Source organism: Coregonus clupeaformis, chromosome 23 (assembly GCF_020615455.1).
Source record: "Coregonus clupeaformis isolate EN_2021a chromosome 23, ASM2061545v1, whole genome shotgun sequence".
Lineage (NCBI taxonomy): Eukaryota > Metazoa > Chordata > Actinopteri > Salmoniformes > Salmonidae > Coregonus > Coregonus clupeaformis.
In genome coordinates this window covers 12,914,154-12,937,160 of record NC_059214.1, presented here as the reverse complement: position 1 = coordinate 12,937,160, position 23,007 = coordinate 12,914,154, and the positions used below count along the sequence as shown (strand labels likewise).

Below are 23,007 nucleotides of genomic sequence, written 5' to 3'. Positions count from 1 at the left end.
GGGAAAGGGATGACTTTCATATGACAGAAGCATCTTTGTCCTGTTTTCCCCTTACCAATGCAACATTTAATATGACTATTTTTCTGAACATTCACATTCACTAGTTGAGAGTCAGGCTCCCAGGAGGGATGTCGTGTTCTTGCTGGATGGATCTGATGGCACTAGGAGTGGATTCCCAGCAATGCGGGACTTTGTTCAAAGAGTGGTGGAGACACTCGGTGTGGATGAGAACAAAGATCGCGTTGCTGTGGTCCAGTACAGTAGAGATCCAGCTGCCCAATTCTATCTGAACACCTACACAACAAAAGGAGAGATTCTCAACACTGTAAGAGGTCTGAGACACAAAGGTGGGAGACCTCTCAACACTGGAGCAGCTCTCCAGTACGTGAGAGACAATGTCTTTACTGCCTCCTCCGGAAGTCGACGCTTTGAAGGTGTTCCACAGTTACTGATTCTGCTGAGTGGTGGAAGGTCCTTTGACAATGTTGACACTCCAGCTTCTGCTCTGAAGGAGCTTGGGGTCTTGATCTTTGGAATTGGAACAAGGAGTTCTGATAGCAGAGAATTGCAGAGGATATCACATGATCCCAGTTACGCTCTGTCTGTCTCTGACTTCACTGACCTTCCAAACATCCAGCAGCAACTTCTGTCCTCGGTGGAGGCAGTTGTTATTGACGTTACTCCAGAATCGCCAACAGTTTTAGGTATGTGTCATCACTGTTAATTAAGAGTCAGGAAGTGTTAGTAACATGTCAGCTGATTCTTAGAAACGACTGTATAATTTGACCACAAGCCCTACATTTGACCAGTCTGATTGACATAATCTATTTATTTTCTCAGTTGATCATGACACCTCCAGAAAGGATGTGGTATTCCTTGTGGATGGTTCTGATGGCGCAAGGAATGGATTCCCAGCAATGCGTGATTTTGTTCAGAGTGTAGTGGGGAAACTCAGTGTGGGAGGAGACAAAGACCGCGTTTCTGTTGTCCAGTACGGTAGAGATCAAGAAGTTCATTTCTATCTGAACACATACTCCACCAAGGAGGACATTCTTGACGGTATCAGACTTCTGAGGCACAAAGGTGGTGGACCCCTCAACACCGGAGCAGCCCTCCAGTTCGTAAGAGAAAAAGTCTTTAGGCACACCTCTGGAAGCAGACGTGATGAAGGTGTTCCTCAGATATTGATTTTGCTGAGTGGTGGACGGTCAAATGACGCTGTTAGACAAGCTGCCTTGGATATGAAAGGTCAAGGAATTCAGAGTATTGGCATTGCCATCAGACAGGCCGACACTAGAGAAATGCAGTCAATTACATCTGATCCACAGCTGATTCTCGGGGCACAAGACTTTTCAGACCTTCCAGGTCTGCAGCTGGAACTTTTATCATCAATTTCTCAAGTTTCCAGTCCTGGTTTGATAGGTAAACATTTTCTTTGTTTTTCTCTGTCTATTTAACCAGTTAATTGCTTTGTGATGTTAAGATCTTTTAGATCTACTGGTATACTCAACTACTCTTTCCTATTAAGATATTTGCTTTCATCTACATTCTCCAAAATAATGTGTAGAAGTATTTAAGAGTATTAGAATAATTAAAGCCGCTCATTAATTTAAGTCATCAACGATAATGGGTCACCACTGTTAAGTTGGATTGTTTAGTAGCATCGCCACCTCATTTGTCAAATCCTCCAACATCTTGCTTACGCCTTCTTTCACATTGCTCTCACTCATTTTTGCTTCTTTCATCTTTCTTTCAAAGATTGTTCTTGAATATTGAGAGTGAATACTTCCACTTTACATCCATGCTTATGCTTGGTATTATTACCACCTAATGTCTAGAAAACCTTTCCATTATTTATTTCATTGTTCTCTTCTCTTCTTTAAACACAGTCTTACTAGTTGCCTATTCTTAGAATAAGCAATTGTCTCTTTTTTTGCAGCAGTGGCATTTACTTCAGCTTTCTGGAATGCATTCATTTAAATCAGCTGCAGTTGTTTTCAGAGATATTAATATGTATTTACTTATAATATTTAAGAAATCATTATTCCTTCTTTGTAAATTATATTTACAGTAATTGAATATGTTTTCCCCACATAAAATAAAGTACCAAAGAGAGACATTGTATTCCTTCTGGATGGTTCTGATGGCACCAGGAGTAGATTCCCAGCGATTCGTGATTTGTTGAAAAACTAGTAGACAAACTCAACTTCACTCCACTTCTATCTGAACACTTATGTTACAAAGAAGGACATTTTAGACACTGTTAGAGGTCCGAGGCATAAAGGAGGGACACTTCTCAACACCGGGGCTGCCCTCCTGTACATCAAGGACAATGTGTTCACTGCTTCAGCTGGAAGTAGACACTTGCTCAGTGTTACACAGGTTTTAGTCATTTTGAGTGGAGGACGATCCAGATACTCAATTAACAATGCTTCTCATGCGCTGAAGCAACAGGGTATCATGGTCTTCGCCATCGGGTCAAAAGCTACAGACATTGAAGAGCTGCAAACTATTTCTTTCAATCCTTCTTTGGCACTTACATTTCCAGAATACTTTATAGATTGGAGAATCAACTTTTATCTTCAATGATAATTACTATTAGGAGAAATGCTGGCATTTTGGGTAAGGGATGTCAGGAACACTTTTCCCATAATTGCTTATTGATACTACATGTGAATCATGGGCTTGTCCCGCCACTCTTTAGATTGGCATTGTTCTCCAACATAAGTCATTTTTCCAAAGCTCTCCCAAGGCTCATAACCTTGAATTATATATTTTCCTTTGATGTCGCTTTTCCAAGACAAAAAGATTGTAGAATCTTGATGACGTATTTTGAGGCTTAATTTGCCATTGTCTTCAACACAGAGGACAATGAGCTCTGTTTCCCTGCAATATATGGCATGTGATGGTAATTCATCTGTGCTCCTTTCTTCTTTGCTTTAATATTTGCTGAATTTTGAAATGAAGTGCTGAGTATTTTAAGATTCGTGCCTCACATCTTTTAGTGTCAAACCTAGCTTCACTCTCACCACTGTGCTGGAATGGTGTTTTCATAATTTGTTTCACTTGCTGTCTAGATTTTCTTTTGCTATGCCAAATGGTTATAGCATGTAAACCCCCTGTTCCCCTTAAGTACTGATATGACAAGAGCAGCATCTTGGTAAGTCCACATGTACTATTCTCCCTAGTGGATTCGCGAATTGGACGGCGTGATGTGTTCCTCATCGACTGCTCAGACAGCAGTTGCAGTTGGTTTCCTGCCATGCAAGACTTTGTACTAAGAGTTGTGTAAAACCTTGATGTTGCCAAAGACAGAGACAGGGTTGCAGTGATCCAGTTTACAGTGACTCTGTAGTGTACTTCTACTTGAGTTCCTTTTCAACCAAGGACACTGTCATCAGTAAGATATGAACATTAAGACATAAGGGAGGAAGATCGCGCAACACTGCCACAGCTCTACAGTATGTTAGAGACAATGTCCTTACCAACTTCTCTGGAAGTCGACATCTTGAAGGTATTCCACAAGTACTGATACTGCTCACAGGAGGACCCTCCAGCGATAATGCTAGGCAATCGGCTTCAACACTCAAAGATCTTGGCATTTTGAGCTTCAGCATTGTCATAGACTCAATTGTTCTTCCCACCACTGCTCATAAAACTAGTTTTGGTTTTCTGATCACTGACTTTGGAGAGCTTCCAGACATCTTATTAGATGTACTGTTCACTTTAAAGCGTATCACTCTTATTGGTAAGTGACTTAATTTTTCTGTGTCACTTGTCTATTCTTTTAATATTGGAAAGACAATTTGGTGACATGCAAAGAACTGTAGTCCATTTGTTAATCTGAAAATAAAACTACTAAATGTCTAAATGCTTTCATGAGACATTATACAAAACATTTATTGTAATTTCTGAACTTGAAGAAACCAAGAAGGATAAAAAAAGAAGGAAGGGAAGCACTGCTAAGGTATATAATAGTAGGTTTTGGTAGACAGAAGGTGCTCTTTGGTAAAAGGGGTAAATTGTTCATCAAAAAGAAAGGAGGACCAAGGCACTCTTCATATAATTAATTAAAATGCCCTTATTTGTATGGCATGTTCAATGGAAACAAAGTTTTAAAACTTGGACGCATTTCAGCTGCATGGCCTTCGTCAGGGAGTACAAAGATATGATAATACAATGTCCTCTTTTGAACAGCTTTTTACAATCAACCCTGATTTGAATAGGGAGTGGTTACATAATTCATTGGACAACACCTAGTAAGCAATACTATACACATTAAAAAGTGAAATAATGTAGATATGTTATCAAAAATGCATATCAAAGCTAGACGCATCAGAACCCCTAGAAAGGTAGTTCTAACCTTGAATATGACTGGGCAAAGTGGTAAGAATAGGAAAGAAATCTATTTTATAGTACACTAGATCACAGCAAAAATGGGCCACAAAAGGGATCATCACAGAAGCTAAGGAGAATGGCTACATTTCAGACAATGAGTTCAAATGTGAAACCTCCAAAACCTCCTTCTTTCCTATGTCAAGACTTGTCAAAGCCGGGTATCCTGACCCTGCCACATTCATTGGTCAGGGAGGTAAGACACTAGGAAGGATTCCTTCAGCTGAAGTGTCCAATCATCGTTTGCAAAAGGATATTGAATACCTTTGTGAAAACATGCTTTCAAAATGTATTAGCACATTTACTATATAATGAGCAGTGGTTGATAAAAAATGTTGTTCTCCCTTTCCTTTCAGTTGAGTCCCAGGGTCCCAAGAAGGATATCGTCTTCCTTGTCGATGGCTCAGATGGCGTTGGACGGGAGTTCCCCATCATCCAGGAGTTCATCCGCAGGATCGTGGAGAACCTGAACGTGGGCAAGAACAAGATCAGGATTGGTGTGGTGCAGTATGGTGGCTCCCCCAATGCAGATATCTACCTGAACTCCCACACAACCAAGGAGGGGATTATGAACGCTGTCAAGGGACTGCGTCAGCGAGGCGGCCGGGACCGTAACCTGGGTCAGGCATTGGAGTTTGTTAGTAATGAAGTGCTGAATGCTCAACATGGCGGCAGGAAGGAAGAGGGCGTCCCACAGTTCCTGATTGTCGTCTCCGGCGGGAAGTCCACAGATGATATCAGTCGACCTGCGACATCACTGAAGCAGTCAGGCGTTTTTCCCTTCAGCATTGGGACCAGAGATGTTAACCCTCAGGAGCTTCAGGTTGTCTCCTATGTTCCCAACTTTGCCTACACTGTAGATGACTTCCCTGGCCTGTACACAGTGCAGGAAACACTGATCTCCACGCTCACAGAGTTGTCAGATGAGGACATTGCCAGGCTGCGCCCTGTATTCCCAACTGTGGATGGTAATGCACTCTCTTGCTGTCATTGATGTATGTTTTATAGGATGAATGTCTGTTTGAATTTCATAGTAGTTGATAAAATGTTGTGGTATATTTGGACAACATTGCACTGAGAAATACTAAAGGCTGATCCGGGAGTACCATGTAGAACGGGCACTAGTAGAGAGCTATAGGTGCCAGTGTCCAGAAGAACAAGTCTCAATGTCTTCAGATCAGGTTTATTGCAGATAATGATTCACCACACCACACCCCTCTGTATTGACAGTGCTCACAGTGGAAGTCAGAGTGTATAACAAAAGTGGTTCTACAAGGTATTTCTGGAATGGCAATAAAGAGGCTAGATAGAATGTACATACACGTACTGCACACTGACGTATGAATGCTGGGGATAGCTTATACAGTAATAACATAATATCTATACATTGCCATAAACACTATAATGACCAGACAGTAATAACACAGTTATATAAACACAACAATGTAGTATACAGGTAAATAATGCACACAAGAGAATGACCACTGATAAGCATAGGCCAGATCTACACCAATGTAATGACATAGAAAGTAGATGGAACAGCAACTGAAATTTGACTGCAACGTCAAACATGGGATAGTAACTGCGCCACGAGGAAGGCACAGGCTAAATAAGACTACATGCTACATAAGGCTAAATAAAGTACACGGTAGCATGAGGCTACAAAAACATTGTAAATGTCCATAAACATAACAATATGCATACACAGACAATAAGAACAGAATAATCATATCCGAGGCATGTGGTACACAGCATAAATGAGCTAGCATGACTGGCTAGCACCTAGGCTAGCTTGCTAGAAGTAGCATGATGCACATGGTAAAGGAATAACTCTATGAACCTTGTAAAAATGGTAAATGACTCGACTACCTTAGCAACACCCAACGAAGCAATGACATAAAGAAGCAATGACATGTTGTGTATTTACACTAAGATGCACGCACTAAACACAGGTAAAATACAATACACTTGAACAGTCCAGCAAGTGCATTCACTTCTGACCATGATCTCACTGCAAGAGCGGAGTTCATTGAGGTGCATGGAGAATGGCGTTCCACAGGGATGCTGGCCCATGTTGACTCCAATGCTTCCCACAGTTGTGTCAAGTTGGCTGGATGTCCTTTGGGTGGTGGACCATTCTTGATACACACAGGAAACTGTTGAGCGTGAAAAACACAGCAGCGTTGCAGTTCTTTACGCAAACCGGTGCGTTAGCACCTACTACCATACCTCGTTCAAAGGCACTTAAATATTTTGTGTTGCCCATTCACCCTCGGTCCTGTGCTGTAGTCCTCTGTAGCTCAGCTGGTAGAGCACGGCGCTTGTAACGCCAAGGTAGTGGGTTTGATCCCAACACAAAAATGTATGCACGCCTGACTGTAAGTCGCTTTGGATAAAAGCGTCTGCTAAATGGCATATTATATTATATTATATTAATGACTGCAACTTTTCTCCAGTGATTAGTAGCGGTACTACACCCCAAAATGACATCACCGTCAATGTTACATTTTCATTGGCTCATGAGATTTAAATGGTCCTACACAGACTTCCACATTACTTACCCCAGTATATTTGGTACCAATGTTTTCGTCTTGAGCAGGGGATAACAAATAAAATGCCACAGTGAAATTCATGTATGGAATAGTATAGAAATTGTGCAATTTGGTGATTTTCTTCACATTACTCATAACTTCATAATACATTTGAACAGTATAAGACAAGTAATCCTTCATGAACTGTCATGCACCCTCTATTTGAAACAATATTTGAAAAGGATTCAAAAGGTGAAAAGGCAAGTTCATTCACATTTCTTCTTTGATACGCGTGAGTTTTATAGAAATAATCTTATTTTTATGATGTATTTGAGCATGTGCTCTTCTCACACAAATATATACCAGTCCAATGTATTCTACAGCGTTGCAGCTGTCTGTGGATATAAGGGTTTACTAGTCTATTCGCTATACTCAGCTGAAGAGGTTTTACATTTTTGCATAGGAAAACCTGAAATCACCAATTACTGCACGTACAGTGGGGGAAAAAAGTATTTAGTCAGCCACCAATTGTGCAAGTTCTCCCACTTAAAAAGATGAGAGAGGCCTGTAATTTTCATCATAGGTACACGTCAACTATGACAGACAAATTGAGAATTTATTTTCTCCAGAAAATCACATTGTAGGATTTTTTATGAATTTATTTGCAAATTATGGTGGAAATAAGTATTTGGTCACCTACAAACAAGCAGGATTTCTGGCTCTCACAGACCTGTAACTTCTTCTTTAATAGGCTCCTCTGTCCTCCACTCGTTACCTGTATTAATGGCACCTGTTTGAACTTGTTATCAGTATGAAAGACACCTGTCCACAACCTCAAACAGTCACACTCCAAACTCCACTATGGCCAAGACCAAAGAGCTGTCAAAGGACACCAGAAACAAAATTGTAGACCTGCACCAGGCTGGGAAGTCTAAATCTGCAATAGGTAAGCAGCTTGGTTTGAAGAAATCAACTGTGGGAGCAATTATTAGGAAATGGAAGACATACAAGACCACTGATAATCTCCCTCGATCTGGGGCTCCACACAAGATCTCACCCCGTGAGCAAAAATCCCAGAACCACACGGGGGGACCTAGTGAATGGCCTGCAGAGAGCTGGGACCAAAGTAACAAAGCCTACCATCAGTACCACACTATGCCGCCAGGAACTCAAATCCTGCAGTGCCAGACGTGTCCCCCTGCTTAAGCCAGTACATGTCCAGGCCCGTCTGAAGTTTGCTAGAGTGCATTTGGATGATCCAGAAGAGGATTGGGAGAATGTCATATGGTCAGATGAAACCAAAATATAACTTTTTGGTAAAAACTCAACTCGTCGTGTTTGGAGGACAAAGAATGCTGAGTTGCATCCAAAGAACACCATACCTACTGTGAAGCATGGGGGTGGAAACATCATGCTTTGGGGCTGTTTTTCTGTAAAGGCACCAGGACGACTGATCCGTGTAAAGGAAAGAATGAATGGGCCATGTATCGTGAGATTTTGAGTGAAAACCTCCTTCCATCAGCAAGGGCATTGAAGATGAAACATGGCTGGGTCTTTCAGCATGACAATGATCCCAAACACACCGCCCGGGCAACGAAGGAGTGGCTTTGTAAGAAGCATTTCAAGGTCCCGGAGTGGCCTAGCCAGTCTCCAGATCTCAACCCCATAGAAAATCTTTGGAGGGAGTTGAAAGTCCGTGTTGCCCAGCGACAGCCCCAAAACATCACTGCTCTAGAGGAGATCTGCATGGTGGAATGGGTCAAAATACCAGCAACAGTGTGTGAAAACCTTGTGAAGACTTACAGAAAACGTTTGACCTGTGTCATTGCCAACAAAGGGTATATAACAAAGTATTGAGAAACTTTTGTTATTGACCAAATACTTATTTTCCACCATAATTTGCAAATAAATTCATTACAAATCCTACAATGTGATTTTCTGGATTTTTTTTCCTCATTTTGTCTGTCATAGTTGACGTGTACCTATGATGAAAATTACAGGCCTCTCTCATCTTTTTAAGTGGGAGAACTTGCACAATTGGTGGCTGACTAAATACTTTTTTTCCCCACTGTAGTGCCACTTTGTTTTGAACAGGATAAGCATCAGTTGAGAAAGGCCACCCGGCTCATGGGTGCACCGGTGAGGTATCAGATGGGGCACAACATGAATGCTTTAGTAGCTAACACAGAGGCGCAACCAAACTAAGTGCTTTTACAATACCATTTCTATTTCTTCAGTGACATAAAAATTCTGCTTCTTTACAGCTTTGATTGATTGATGTTAGCTAGCAGTGGGTTAAGAAGGAAAACTACAAGTTATCTTACTGGGGAGTTTGTCAAAGCAGCACTACAGACAGAGCACAATTGCCACAACCTGACACATGCTCAATTGCTGTATCGTTCGTTGAGCTAAATGCCCCAACAGGGTCTATCAGAAACAGTCTTTTGCACTTTCTACAGTTACCGCTGGGGTGTTTTTCATACAGTTTCACTTTTAACTGTGTTTCAGTAGTTGCCATCACCGCCTCTGATTGCGCAATACTGTAGTCTAGTTGAATATTGATAAAACAAATATTATGCTTCTCAAATGTTCATTACAAAAATGTATTATCAATAATAATGATATATTAAATCTACTGTCTATTGCCCTAATGGGTGGCCCACCATTGACATTGCAGCTCAACTTGTGTTGTTAACAAACAAATTTGATGTGCCTGTCTTCTCTCACAGTCACCACAACCATAGTATCCACTGGCGGAGAAAAGAGGGATGTGGTTTTCCTCATTGACGGCACAACAGCTGTGCGCAGTGAGTTCCCCGCCATTCGTGACATGATCGGGAGGGTCGTGGAAAAGCTAGATGTGGGTCTGGATCGGGTGAGGGTGTCAGTGGTGCAGTACAGCGACGACGCCAGTACGGCGTTCCTCCTGAACGAGCACTCCACCAAAGACGAGGTCCGCCAGGCCACGAGGAAGCTTCGGAGCAAGGGTGGGAACCGTCTGAACACTGGCCGTGCCCTCGAATGGGTCTCCAAGAACATCTTCCAGAAATCAGCAGGTAGCCGCATTGCGGAAGGTGTGCCTCAGTTCCTCATTCTAGTCACAGGGGGCAAGTCAAACGATGACGTCTCTGGACCGGCTAATCAGCTGAAGACCAACCTGGTTGTCCCTCTAGCCATCGGGGCAAAGAATGCCGACCCCAACGAACTGAGGCAGATTGCCCTAAAGCCAGAGCTCGCCTACTCCATTAACAACTTCGGGCAGCTTCCAACAGTGGAGCAGCAGCTTATTGCTTCAGTCAACACCATGACCACAACTCACATCTCCGGCAGTTTTGTTCCTCCAGTTTTGGATATTGGTAAGAGATACTAGATTATTTAACCCAATGCAGTTTCTAAATAGTGCGTACCAATCAGATATTTTTTTGATTATGAGGGCAATTTCTTTTATGTTTTGTATGATATCGCCTCAACTGTTATAATCCCATTGTTGACCTTTTTTAAATATATTTTTGCCAACAAGAAAAGTGAAACACCACCTGCTTGACTTGTTCTTGTGTCTTACCTCTCAGCTAACCTCAAAATGGGGAGGAAGGACATCATCTTTCTCATCGATGGCTCAGACACAACGGGCTCCAGTGGCATCGCCCACATCCGTGACTTCATCCTCAACATCGTTCAGCAACTAGATGTGCAACCTGACCAGGTTCAGGTTGCTGTCGTCCAATATTCAGACAAGGTCAAGACCGAGTTCTCTCTCAACTCCCACAACAACAAACCAGCTGTGCTCTCAGCCATCAAAAGACTACGCCAGCAGGGTGGCAGATCGTCCAATCTGGCTGAGGCCATCGAGTATGTGATCCGGAATGAGCTGAAATCCTCGGCGGGTGTCCGGCTTGCAGAGGCCTCTCAGCATCTAGTGGTCCTTACCGGCGGAAGGTCCCCCACTGATGTGTCCGTGTACGGCCCTCTACTTAAAGGCTCTCGGGTTAACTGCATCGGCATCGGGGCTGGTGGAGCAGACTCCAGACAGCTCAACCAGATTGCCACTAGCTCTGCCGATGTTCTCCAGGTACCCACTTTCCCCGGCTTGCCTGTCATTAAGGAGAGGTTTATTGCCAGGCTGAACGGAACAATCCCTGAGGAGGCACCTACAGATTTTGTCGACCCAAGTAAGTGAAACCACACAGCAATGCATTCTCACCTTATTCTGTATAAGAAATGTACTGATAAATACCAAATAATAGCCAAATAAATACTGTAGATAGGATTCAACATGACACCTTTCTCTTTCTCTCTATCCCTCTCTCACTCTTTCTCGATGTTCTCTCTCTCTGCATCAGGCCTCCCTAAAGCCAAGGTTGCTGATATCGTATTCTTGGTGGACGGCTCCATCAACCTGGGCAAGGACAACTTCAAGGAGGTGATGGATTTCATCCTGAACCTCGTCGACCTCTTCTTCACTGAGCGTGACAACCTGCAGATTGGCCTGGCGCACTACACCACTGACGTCACCGACGTATTCTACCTCAACACCTACAAGGACAAGGACGACATAATCAGCGCCATCAGCCGCACCGAGTACAAGGGCGGCCGCAGGATCAACACGGGTGCAGCCATCCACCACGTGCAGGAAAACCACTTCATCAAAGAGAAAGGCAGCAGGAAGGACAAGGGCATCCCCCAGATCCTGATGATCGTCACCGGCGGAAGGTCGTCCGACGACAGCAAGACCGCCGCTCTGGCGTTGAAGGCCACCGGCGTGCGCATCTACGCTGTTGGCGTGGGTGACATCGAGGATGAGTTGAACAACCTGGCGAGTGAGGCCTCCACAGTGGCCAGGGCAGGCACGTTTGTGGAGCTCTCTGAGCTCAACGAGCAGATCCTTGAGACATTGGACGATGAGGTGAAGGGAATCAAGCTGTGCACTGGCATGAGCCAGGAGCCCTCAAAAAGTGAGGACCATTTTACATTCTCTTCCTTAGTGTTGGTATTAGGAGGACATTACATGTCATATCTACTTCACTTCCTCATGCTTGTTTTACTTACGTTCACTTTCATATAGAAAATTGATTTAAAATACAAAGAAGAGAAGCTCCAAACACCAACCACAAACCAACCTCCCCGTATCTCCTCTCTCTCTCTCTCTTTCAGCCTGCAGTCTGGAGGTGTTGGTGGGCTTTGACGTGTCCTCACAGAACATCTTCCAGGCCCAGAGGATCCTGGAGTCCAAGATGGGTGCCATCCTCCAGAGGATCACCAAGATGACGGGAATCAGTTGCTCGTCGGGCCAGATCCCATTGATCCAGGTGGGCATCCTGGCCATGGATGCCGCCTCAGAGCCCGTCCACCTGGAGTTCACGGATAATGCCGACACGCTGTTCGAGGCCTTCCGGGCACTGCGCACCCGTGGCCCCTACCTCCTCAACACCAAGACCATTGCCGCATATAGTTTCAGGTTCAAAAGCCGAGCAACAGATGCGGTCAAGGTGTGTCTGTTTGTCTCTTTTTTGTTGACTTAATGTAATTATCTTCACAAACAGGGAATGGTGTGAGAGCAGATTTGAAGTCTGTCATTTTAAGTGTAACTTGAGAGTAAAGCAAACAAATTGAAACAAATGCCATGATTAATTAAATGAAATGATTGCCCACCCCCCGCACAGGTTGTGATCCATCTGACTGATGGTCTGGATGGCCAGTATAATGAAATGAAGAGAGAGGTTGAAGAACTTAAGATTTCAGGTGAGGAACATTATTATGTCTGGATAATAAACTGTTGAAATGGCATTAACAGAGAAACATCCTGGACAAAGGGAATAGAATCTGAGTCTTATGTGTGTTGTGCCATGCTAGGTGTGAACAGCTTTATCCTGGTGGGTCTGGAGCGGGTACCAAGGTTTGAGGAGGCCGTGCTCCTGGAGTTTGGCCGTGGCTTCAGGTACACCAGACCTCTCAGAGTTAATGTCATGGACTTGGACTACGAGCTTCTGGAGGAACTGGTGAGTGGTGTCTAGGGTTGCAAAGCTACAGGTAAAATACCAAAGTTACCGGAATCGTTTTGTAAATAACAGGTAATCTATGGCAATCTATTATAAATGTGGTAATTTATTATTGAATAACTTTAAAAAATGTATTCATATATAGTATTCATTGTTTTATATCTGTGTCCATATTGTCAATGAGTTTCTAGTGGATAGACTATATGGTTAGAGAGAAAATAGCATAATTAATGAAAAAAGCATCTAATCCAAAATGTAATCAAAAACTCTTCCAACTATTGTATTGTTTCACAACTGCCACCAGTTTGGCCCCAAAACATTTACAACAAAGACCTATTGACATAGTAAAATAAATTAAAGTGAGTAAAGAAAAATATAAAGGATAATTCATGCTGATTCCCTGATATTAAACAACAACGGTATTCATTAAATTGATGGTTTATATTTAGGATAATGTTTAACGGCATTTGAATCATTTTTTATTTGATTTTTAAAATATATTTTACAAGTGATAAGGCCAGACAGAGGGCCAGAGATAATTACAGACACCTGTGATAATGTGAAGTACCCACAAATGCCACTAGATGCAATCTGATAAAAATCTATATCCTCCATAAAAGTTACCAAAATTCTGGTAGTTTACTGTTAAAATTTCAACGTTTACAGTAATATACCCTCCCTTTGCAACCCTAGTGTTGATACAGTCACTCACTACTGAAATGTAACCTGTTCTTGAACTTGTACCTGTACTGTACCATACAGCCCAACTGCCATGTAACCCAAATTTGCCACACAAACACTTTGTGGAAAGAACCTGCAGAAAGACTAAGGACTAAGCTACAGTACGACCACATTGAATATCTAAAGGAAGATAATTTAAGTCCCAGTCAAGTCAAATAGATTCATATTTTGATTGAGTGGATAATCAACCAATTATTTTGGCTGTACACCAAAAAAAAAGTGTTCCATCTTAAATTCCAACTTTGTATACTTTCCAATTTACAGGACAACATTGCTGAGAGGGAGTGTTGCGCAGTGCCATGCAAATGCACCGGCACAAGGGGAGACAGAGGAGCAGTCGGGCTTGGAGGACTGAAGGTTACTAATGTTCTTTGTTATTATTGCTTGAACTTAAGTGTGAAAACATTTCTAGGAATATATTTCTATAGACGAAAGTCCTTGTGCTTTGCTATTGTGATGAGTTAGTTATATGGTGTAGATTTATGCATAATATGCTTCTTATCTTGCAGGGCGGTCCAGGCGGAGCTGGTGGAGCAGGCCATCCCGGAGATGAGGGTGGACCCGTAAGTCAGATTTCTGTTCATACTGTATCTGAAAAATAATTTAACCCCACAAATATACACTACCAGTCAAAAGTTTGGACACACCTACTGTACTCATTCAAGGGTTTGTCTTAATTTTTACTATTTTTTCAATGTAGAATAATAGTGAAGACATCAAAACTATGAAATAACACATATGGAATCATGTAGTAAACAAAAAAGTCAAAGAATATTTTATATTTGAGAATCTTCAAATAGCCACCCGCTGCCTTGATGACAGCTTTGCACACTCTTGGCATTCCCTCAAACAGCTTCAGCTGGAATGCTTTTCCAACAGTCTTGAAGGACTTCCCACATATGCTGGGCACTTTGTTGCTGCTTTTCCTTCACTCTGCGGTCCGATGCATCCCAAACCATCTCAATTGGGTTGAGGTCGGGGATTGTGGAGGCCAGGTCATCTGATGCAGCACTCCATCACTCTCTTTCTTGGTAAAATAGCCCTTACACAGCCTGGTGGTGTGTTGGGTCATTGTCCTGTTGAAAAACAATTGATAGTCCCACTAAGCCCAAAACAGATGGGATGGCATATCGCTGTAGAATGCTGTGGTAGCCATGCTGATTAAGTGTGCCTTGAAATATAGATAAATTACAGACAGTGTCACCAACTAAGCACCCCCACACCATAACACCGCCTCCTCCATGCTTTACGGTGGGAAATATACATGCGGAGATCATCCGTTCACCCACACTGCGTCTCACAAAGACACGGTGGTTGGAACCAAAAATCTCAAATTTGGACTCCAGACAAAAGGACAAATGTCCACCTGTCTAATGTCCATTGCTCGTGTTTCTTGGCCCAAGCAGGTCTCTTCTTCTTATTGGTGTCCTTTAGTAGTGGTTTCTTTGCAGCAATTCGACCATGAAGGCCTGATTCACACTGTCCCTTCTGAACAGTTGATGTGTCTGTTACTTGAACTCTGTGAAGCATTTACTCTGTGTAGCCAGTTTCATCATAGCCCTTGATTGTTTTTGCGACTGCACTTAAATAAACTTTTTTCTTGAAATGTTCCAGATTGACTGACCTTCATGTCTTAAAGTAATGATGGACTGTCATTTCTCTTTGCTTATTTGAGCTGTTCTTGCCAAATATGGACTTGGTCTTTTACCAAATAGGGCTATCTTCTGTATACCCCCCTACAATGTAGAAAATAGTAACAAATTAAGACAAATCTGGAATGAGTAGGTGTGTCCAAACTTCTGACTGGTACTGTATGTGCAGCTTTCTTTCTGTCTTCATTGGTAAGACTGTGCCCTCAGTCCACACTATACACCTGCTCTGAAGTTTAATACTAATAATTCCAGATGCTCAAAGTGCAATCAAATCAAAGTTTATTTGTTATGTGCACAGGATACAGCAGGCGTAAAACAGTACAGCGAAATGCTTACTTACAAGCTCTTCCTCAACAGTGCATTGAATACTAGGTCACAAATGTGTAGCACCCTAGGGTGATGCACGGCAACCATCGTCAATCTCAATGTTATTCGATACAGTGTACACTATGTTTTGTTACATGAAATCTCTTACTTCTCATCCTCTGACAGGGAGACAGAGGTCCTCCTGGTGTCAACGGAACTCAAGGTTTCCAGGGCTGTCCTGGACAGAGGGGCATCAAGGTAAGTACCCACTTAGCACTACTGTATCAATCAACAGGTTAATTGATGTGAAATCATAATGGAATGTAGTACTTTTTTGCATAGAATATTTAACAATGTATATCTATTTTTTCTCTCTTGATCAGGGTGGTCGTGGGTACTCTGGAGAAAAGGTGAGTTTTTGAAATTGAGAAATCATTACTTACAGTGCCTTCAGAATGTATTCACACCCATTGACATAAAAATAAATATAAAAAATAAAACACTAATATATCTTGATTAGATAAGTATTCAATTACAATTAGAATCGCCTTTGGCAGTGATTACAGATGTGAGTCTTTCTGGGTAAGTCTCTAAGAGCTTTGCACACCTGGATTGTACAATATTTGCACATAATTCTTTTTTTATTATTCTTCAAGCTCTGTCAAGTTGGTTGTTGATCATTGCTAGACAGCCATTTTCATGTCTTGATATAGATTTTCAAGGCGATTTAAGTCAAAATTGTAACTAGGCCACTCAGGAACATTCAATGTCGTCTTGGTAAGCAACTCCAGTGTATATTTGGCCTTGTGTTTTAGGTTATGGTCCTGCTGAAAGGTGAATTTGTCTCCCAGTGTCTGTTGGAAAGCAGACTGAACCAGGTTTTCCTCTACTGAGGGACCTTACAAATAATTGTATGTGTTGGGTACAGAGATGAGGTAGTCATTCAAAAATAATGTTAAACACTATTATTGCACACAGAGTTAGTACATGCAACTTATTACGTGACTTGTTAAGCACATTTTTACTCCTGAACTTATGGAGGCTTGCACACATGGGTTGAATACTTATTGACACAAGACATTTCAGCTTTTCAGCTTTTCATTTTTTATTAATTTGTAAAAATGTCTAAAAACATAATTCCACTTTGACATTATGGGGTCTTGTGTGTATGCCAGTGACACAAAATTTTGAAAAAGTCAAGGCGTGTGAATAATTTCTGAAGCAACTGTATGTTCAAATGATAATAGATACAGTATATTGATCACATAATACTGTTGATTGTTTGAACGTTAATGATGCGTATCAACCCCCAACAACCCTTGTCTTCTATCAGGGTGAATTTGGAGAGATTGGCCTGGATGGCATCAATGGAGAAGAGGTAAGAAAAACTTCACTTTAAGATATTTTAAACTATGGCATGGACTGAAAATCAACCCTAAAGTTAGGGTCATACCGAACTTCAAGGGATCAGTTACAGCTTTTCAAATCTTGGTCTCACGTCAGAAGGGCTTTTGAAATCATCTCTTTAATCCAACATCTTACAAAGCAAAATGTACCATAACTCCAACTTCGAGTGCTTTTGCTTGAAGCTGTTCCCACAAAACAGACCCACGGTAGTAGAGACTAATATGATGACTTATGATGAACTGTTAGACCACGCTGGAATGTGTGGCTGACTGATTTATTGCCTTCCACTAGGGCAAGAGTGGAGTCGCTGGATCACCAGGAGACAGAGGAAACCCTGGGAGAAGGGTGAGTCCTTGTATGGTCTTTGCAACCTCACAAATATCATTGCTGATACTTTTCCATGCATTCATTCATTTTCATGATTCTGACATGGTTATCACTCACAAAATACTTCTGTGTTTCTGTGTTCAGGGACCCAAAGGAACTAAAGGACATGCAGGAGACATCGGGGACACCGGAATCACAGGAGATCCTGTGAGTATCCGCTGACCGCTTGATTCCAGATCAGAGCTTGTTTTCTTTACAGAATGATTTCATTCAGGGCCATTGATGGGTAAACTGATCCTGGTTCAATCGTCAGTTGCTATTTCCTTATAATGATATCAGGACATGTAATGATTGGGATTCTTATGGTAGATATAACAGAGAAACAAACCAAACTAGTCAACAATGTATTTGTACCACATCATTAACAGCCAAACTGATTCTGAATCTGATTCCGTTTGCTTTCTGTTTTCTAGGGAGCCACAGGGCAAGATAACAACGTGGCTGGACCTAAAGGAGACCCAGGCGATGTCGGCCCAGTGGTAATGTCTTCCTGACTCTCTTCTTCTCACCAAGCTATAATGTGAACTGCCTGTGGAGATTACAGTGTTTGTATAGGAAATAAACTATCCAGTATCCAGGTATTCTTGATGTTTTGAGTGCTTGTTTGCCATTGCACAGTGGGTAGGATAAACTTTGATAGTCACTTCCTGTTTCTCTGACTGATATCACTTCTTGTTACTCTCATTAATGTACTTTGTCTTGAATCCTAGGGAGAGCCAGGGGAGGATGGAAAGAAGGGAGGCCCAGGTGAACCAGGCAGGACGGTAGGACCACTCTCTCTCTTCTTCTCTATTACTAAAAAGTATTATCTGATATTTGGCTTAACGTTTTGTTTCGTTGGGTCGTTACACCAATTCGGTGCCTTTTTTGGTCAAAAAAAACGTTTGATTTCACCTCATTTTAACATTTTGTCAAAAAGAGCACATGTTCAACTTAATAAATAAATGACTATAGTAAGTGCCTATTAAGTGCCAAATAAAGTAACAGGGTTGACTGCAACAGGGTTGATCGTAACAGGGTTGACCGTAACAGGGTTGACAATTTATTCTTAAACAGCCATAAATCCCCTTGTGACAGGGTGAATGGAAGCTTGTTGTGTGCAACAGGGAGTGGCAATTGCAAGCTTCACAAAAAAATTAAATTATGAAAACATTTCTAGCCTGTGTATGACCGAACAGCTCGATTCTGTCTTATGTAGCAAAATTTGAAATTGTGTTTTTTACATTGGATAAAAGTAGTAGTAGTTGTATATCATACACTACAGTTGAGTAACAATGGGAAAGTAATTCTGCTTGGAAAGTTGATAAACTTGTAACCCCACTTTTGAGAAAATGGCCCTTGAATGTTTTGGTACACCTACTGGAGAGCTTTTCTTTGTCTACACCCATTCAGCATCATTCACACCCTCTTAAGCCTTAGCCCCACCCATCTCTTTAAGGATTCACATGTAAGTGTACTAAACAACCAAAGATTTTAAGACTTAAGGCTGGTTTATACTACGTCTATCGACATGTCTGTAGACAGTTGTCACAGTGACATCACGAACATTCTATTGACGTCCGACATCAAACTTGTCGTTGTCGTAATGAAAACACAAAAACTACAGGCTGCATGACATCAGCAGCCTAGTGGTCCAAAATAACATAACTTGTGTATTTTAACACCAATAAACCCATCCGTTTAAAAATGAATTTAGTATATGTCAATCTAGCAAACCAGGCAACTAAAAGCAACTTTCTGAACAATGTTTTGGTTAGTTTCTAGCTTGTTAAGTTAGCTGGCTAGCCAGTTCAAATAATGACCATATCATATAGCTGACAACGTCTTAACTTTAGCTAATTTGTATTAATTATTACAGGAAAATAAACTCACAACAAGTTCATTATTTACAAGTTAATGGCGATCTAACTACAGAAAATAGCTTCTACAGGAGAATTTTAGAACTTGGACACTGTCTCGTTGGTCTAACGTTATATCGTTATTTGACTTTGGTGCAGGGCAAATTGTTCTTCACATTACCGTTATATCAAATCAAATCAAATCAAAGTTTATTTTTCACATGTGCTGGATACAGAATGTGTAAACGGTATAGTGAAATGGTTACTTTCATAGTGAAGTCTTTTGTATAGACATGTAGCTAGCTAGCTAGCTAAACAATTAACCATAAACCCAACTCATAACATTACTACCCTGCATGAATATGCAGATAGCTAACCAAACTAGGTTCAATGTTAGCTAGCTAGCTAACAGTACGTTTTAACTTGCAATAAACATTACTTTCTGACAAAATTAGAAACGTATAATATCTGAAAATGTAGCTAGCTAGATTCTGTTACCCATATACATGGATGAACTCTTCTCCATCTTTGTCACGGATGCCATGATTGCCCTTACTTTGAAGATGCAATCCGCAGACAGGTGTTTTATACAACAGCCTTCTATGTGTTCTGTTTTTGACACCCTCCGCATATTTGCAATCAAAAGCCAGAATTTTCTCCATCTCCTTATCTATCATACTCTGCTTCCACCGGTTATTCCACTGATTTCAAAACTCGGTCCTCCAGAAAGTGGAGAGCCTTAGCAAAACTTGTAGAGTTCTTCATGATATCTTTCATAAAAGCCGCTTTAAAAAGGATTACCTACACATACTAAGCAGCTCATGTTACAGACAGAAGCGCGCTACATGGCAGACCAATCCGAACTCATCTCTCGGCATGTCCAGGCCAGCCATTATCTCATCCAATCATGGCAAGCGGGAAGGTTCCTGTCTTTTTCCATGGCTAATCCAACTAGGCTCATAATTTTCCAATTGTATTCATATTTACAGATGGCATACAAGTTTGTTATTAAGGCACATGAAAGTTCACATGTTCCAGAAGGCATTTCTGCCATTTTGATAAAAAATAAATGATTACGTTCAAATGCCTCTCCTGTGAGGTAGTGACGCACGACATACGCCTACTTTCCTGAAACAAGTCACATATAGGTAACAGGATTGACGTGTTATGCTCGACCAGCTCAGTTTTCCACCACAAAACACCAGAAAATAGCCAAAAAGAGTTAAACCGGCTCACTTCACCTGCTTTTACTGTATGATTTGATGTTCAATGTTTCTTTTCAAAATAAATATGTTTTAAAAGGAATAGTTTCACCATATTAAAACTAGAGTTCAGTTCACATAACAGCGTTGGCCTTAAAACGAGGGACAGATATAAATGAATCACTAATCACATTAAATAAATAATAATCTTCAGAAATGACTTTTGTCAAGCAACAAAATAACTAGGGCTTTACAATGGTGGTGAAACTTGGAGAAATGTTGGGATTAAGTGGGTTAAAATCTTCCTAGAAGTGACACAGGGTTGCCAGAGGGACATGTCAAAATGCTGAATTAGGCACTTTGGCAAGTCTTTATTAATATAAAAAATCTGATATATTGAATTATCCATGTGGTCTATATTAAAGGGCACTTCATTTAATATAACAGGCTTTTAAAATGCACATTTTCTACTTAAAATGTGAAAATGCACTCATTTCGTTGAACTACCCAGTTTACTTACCTATGCACCACCACATTATGAGCTAACTCAGTAATAACAGTGGCTGTTTAATTTTTTTCTTCCCTGTTTGGATTGTTTTAGGGTTCTGATGGTAGAAGAGGCCCGCCCGGACAAGCTGTAAGTGAACCCTGAACCTGACCACTTGATGCGTTGCTTTAGCAAGCCTAATGATGCATAACCAGGCTACATTACTGTATCTGCCATCAGGGAAACAAGCACTTCCACACCCCATTACTCGTTGCTATCTGCATATCTACGACACTTCACATGCACTCATCAGATTTATGTAATGACCACACTACATACACCCACACTGCATACGTACTGTACATACTAGCATATGTGTGTAGCATTTGAGGTAGCATATAGCATAATAACATTACCCACACTTAGCAAACTTAGCATCCCAGCTCTCCATTTATTTCGATGATCAAACGTAGCATAACTAGCTAGCGGCTGTCCTTTACTTAAACTGGGCTAACTTTGCTTAGTGTTAGCTACTCAATGATCTACAGTAAACTCACTTAATCTAATCTCAACAAACAGATCATATTTACTGAGGTCCACTCTCCACGGGGTCATAAGAAAGCGGATGTTTCTGGTTTTCAGGGATACAGTATTTTCAACGTAATTTCCATTTCCCCTGAAAAACGGGGACGCTCAGGCGTCTGCTAAAAAGATGGTTAACTGAGGTCTAATCATACACTGTACTTAACTGAGACGAGACATGGGTTTCTCTTATGTTTAGGGAAACCCTGGCAAACCCGGAGGTGACGGTGTGCAGGGAGAGCCTGGTATCGGAGGATCCAGAGTAAGTGCATCCATCCACTCTGTGTGTTTCTAGACTTGTTGACAGAACATTGTGTAGCTTGAGCTGTGCTTTTATATCCTCCCATGCCAGATTTGATCAATTACTGTCATCACACTTTTATTGGTATCAGTCATTATGTGGGCTTTCATAGTAGCCATGTTTATACTGGAGCTAGGTGGCTGAACTAAGTCCAACAGGCAATTGTACTTCAGATTCAAATCACACTCACTTTGTAACTAAACACAATTTATTATCCACCAAATCCATTGGTCACTTTGATTCAACAGGAGACCCTGATGTAGACATGTGTTTGTGATGCTTTGTCCTATTTAGGGTCAAGCTGGACCAATTGGTGCACTTGGAACCAGAGGTGAGGACGGGAACCCTGGACCAAGGGTAAGTGAACTACCAGAGCCATTTTAAATGTGGCACACCTCTGATATTGGCATAATGGCAGGTTCTGCAGCATGTTAGCACCTTAGTCTCTACTGTGTATCAAGACACAGGGCTTCTAAAAGGAACGGTGCCAAAATTACTCCTAAAACGTTGGTTCTAGTTAATGTAGATTGTATATCTATCTACCCATTCATCATTGATCTAATTGTTTCAAAGTGGCCTCCCGAGTGGCGCAGCGGTCTAAGGCACTGCATCGCAGTGCTAGAGGTGTCACTACAGACCCAGGTTCGATCCTGGGCTGTGTCACAGCCGGCCGCGACCGGGAGACCCATGAGGCGGCGCACAATTGGCCCAGCGTCGGCCGGGTTAGGGGAGGGTTTGGCCAGCCGGGATGTCCTTGTCCCATCGCGCTCTAGCGAGTCCTGTGGTGGGCTGGGCGCATGCACGCTGACACGGTCGCCAGTTGTACGGTGTGTCCTCCGACACATTGGTGCAGCTGGCTTTCGGGTTAAGCGAGCAGTGTGTCAAGAAGCAGTGGGCTTGGCAGGGTCATGTTTCGGAAGACACATGGCACTCGACCTTCGCCTCTCCCAAGTCCATATGGGAGTTACAGCGATGGGACAAGACTGTAACTACCAATTGGGGAGAAAAAATTGGTTAAAAAAAAATACTTTGACTTCGGACTTTGACTTTGACTTGATGAAAAGGCATCTAATTGGGAAAAAAACTGTAAACACAAACAACTTGCGGTCGGAAAGAAGCAACACATGTTCTTTAGGAAACAGACAAAAGTAATGCCTCCCAGCTGGCACACACATTTCACAT

At 41.8% G+C, this 23,007-nt stretch overlaps 1 protein-coding gene across 5 annotated transcripts in view; it reads left to right on the top strand.

The window, feature by feature from the left end:
• The window catches only part of LOC121536624 (collagen alpha-3(VI) chain-like), a 63,499-nt gene that overhangs the window by 12,963 nt on the left and 27,529 nt on the right, over window positions 1–23,007 (top strand). For all 5 annotated transcript variants that reach the window (XM_045206542.1, XM_045206540.1, XM_045206537.1 and 2 more), the window contains exons 18-38: window positions 105–704; window positions 841–1,422; window positions 4,752–5,363; window positions 9,656–10,282; window positions 10,496–11,095; window positions 11,267–11,878; window positions 12,078–12,412; window positions 12,587–12,665; window positions 12,777–12,922; window positions 13,928–14,020; window positions 14,173–14,226; window positions 15,808–15,879; window positions 16,005–16,031; window positions 16,955–16,999; window positions 17,320–17,373; window positions 17,500–17,562; window positions 17,829–17,894; window positions 18,126–18,179; window positions 21,057–21,092; window positions 21,724–21,786; window positions 22,120–22,182. In XM_045206542.1, the coding sequence (XP_045062477.1) occupies window positions 105–704; window positions 841–1,422; window positions 4,752–5,363; window positions 9,656–10,282; window positions 10,496–11,095; window positions 11,267–11,878; window positions 12,078–12,412; window positions 12,587–12,665; window positions 12,777–12,922; window positions 13,928–14,020; window positions 14,173–14,226; window positions 15,808–15,879; window positions 16,005–16,031; window positions 16,955–16,999; window positions 17,320–17,373; window positions 17,500–17,562; window positions 17,829–17,894; window positions 18,126–18,179; window positions 21,057–21,092; window positions 21,724–21,786; window positions 22,120–22,182 (4,883 nt within the window). The remainder of the gene's footprint in view (window positions 1–104; window positions 705–840; window positions 1,423–4,751; window positions 5,364–9,655; window positions 10,283–10,495; window positions 11,096–11,266; window positions 11,879–12,077; window positions 12,413–12,586; window positions 12,666–12,776; window positions 12,923–13,927; window positions 14,021–14,172; window positions 14,227–15,807; window positions 15,880–16,004; window positions 16,032–16,954; window positions 17,000–17,319; window positions 17,374–17,499; window positions 17,563–17,828; window positions 17,895–18,125; window positions 18,180–21,056; window positions 21,093–21,723; window positions 21,787–22,119; window positions 22,183–23,007) is intronic.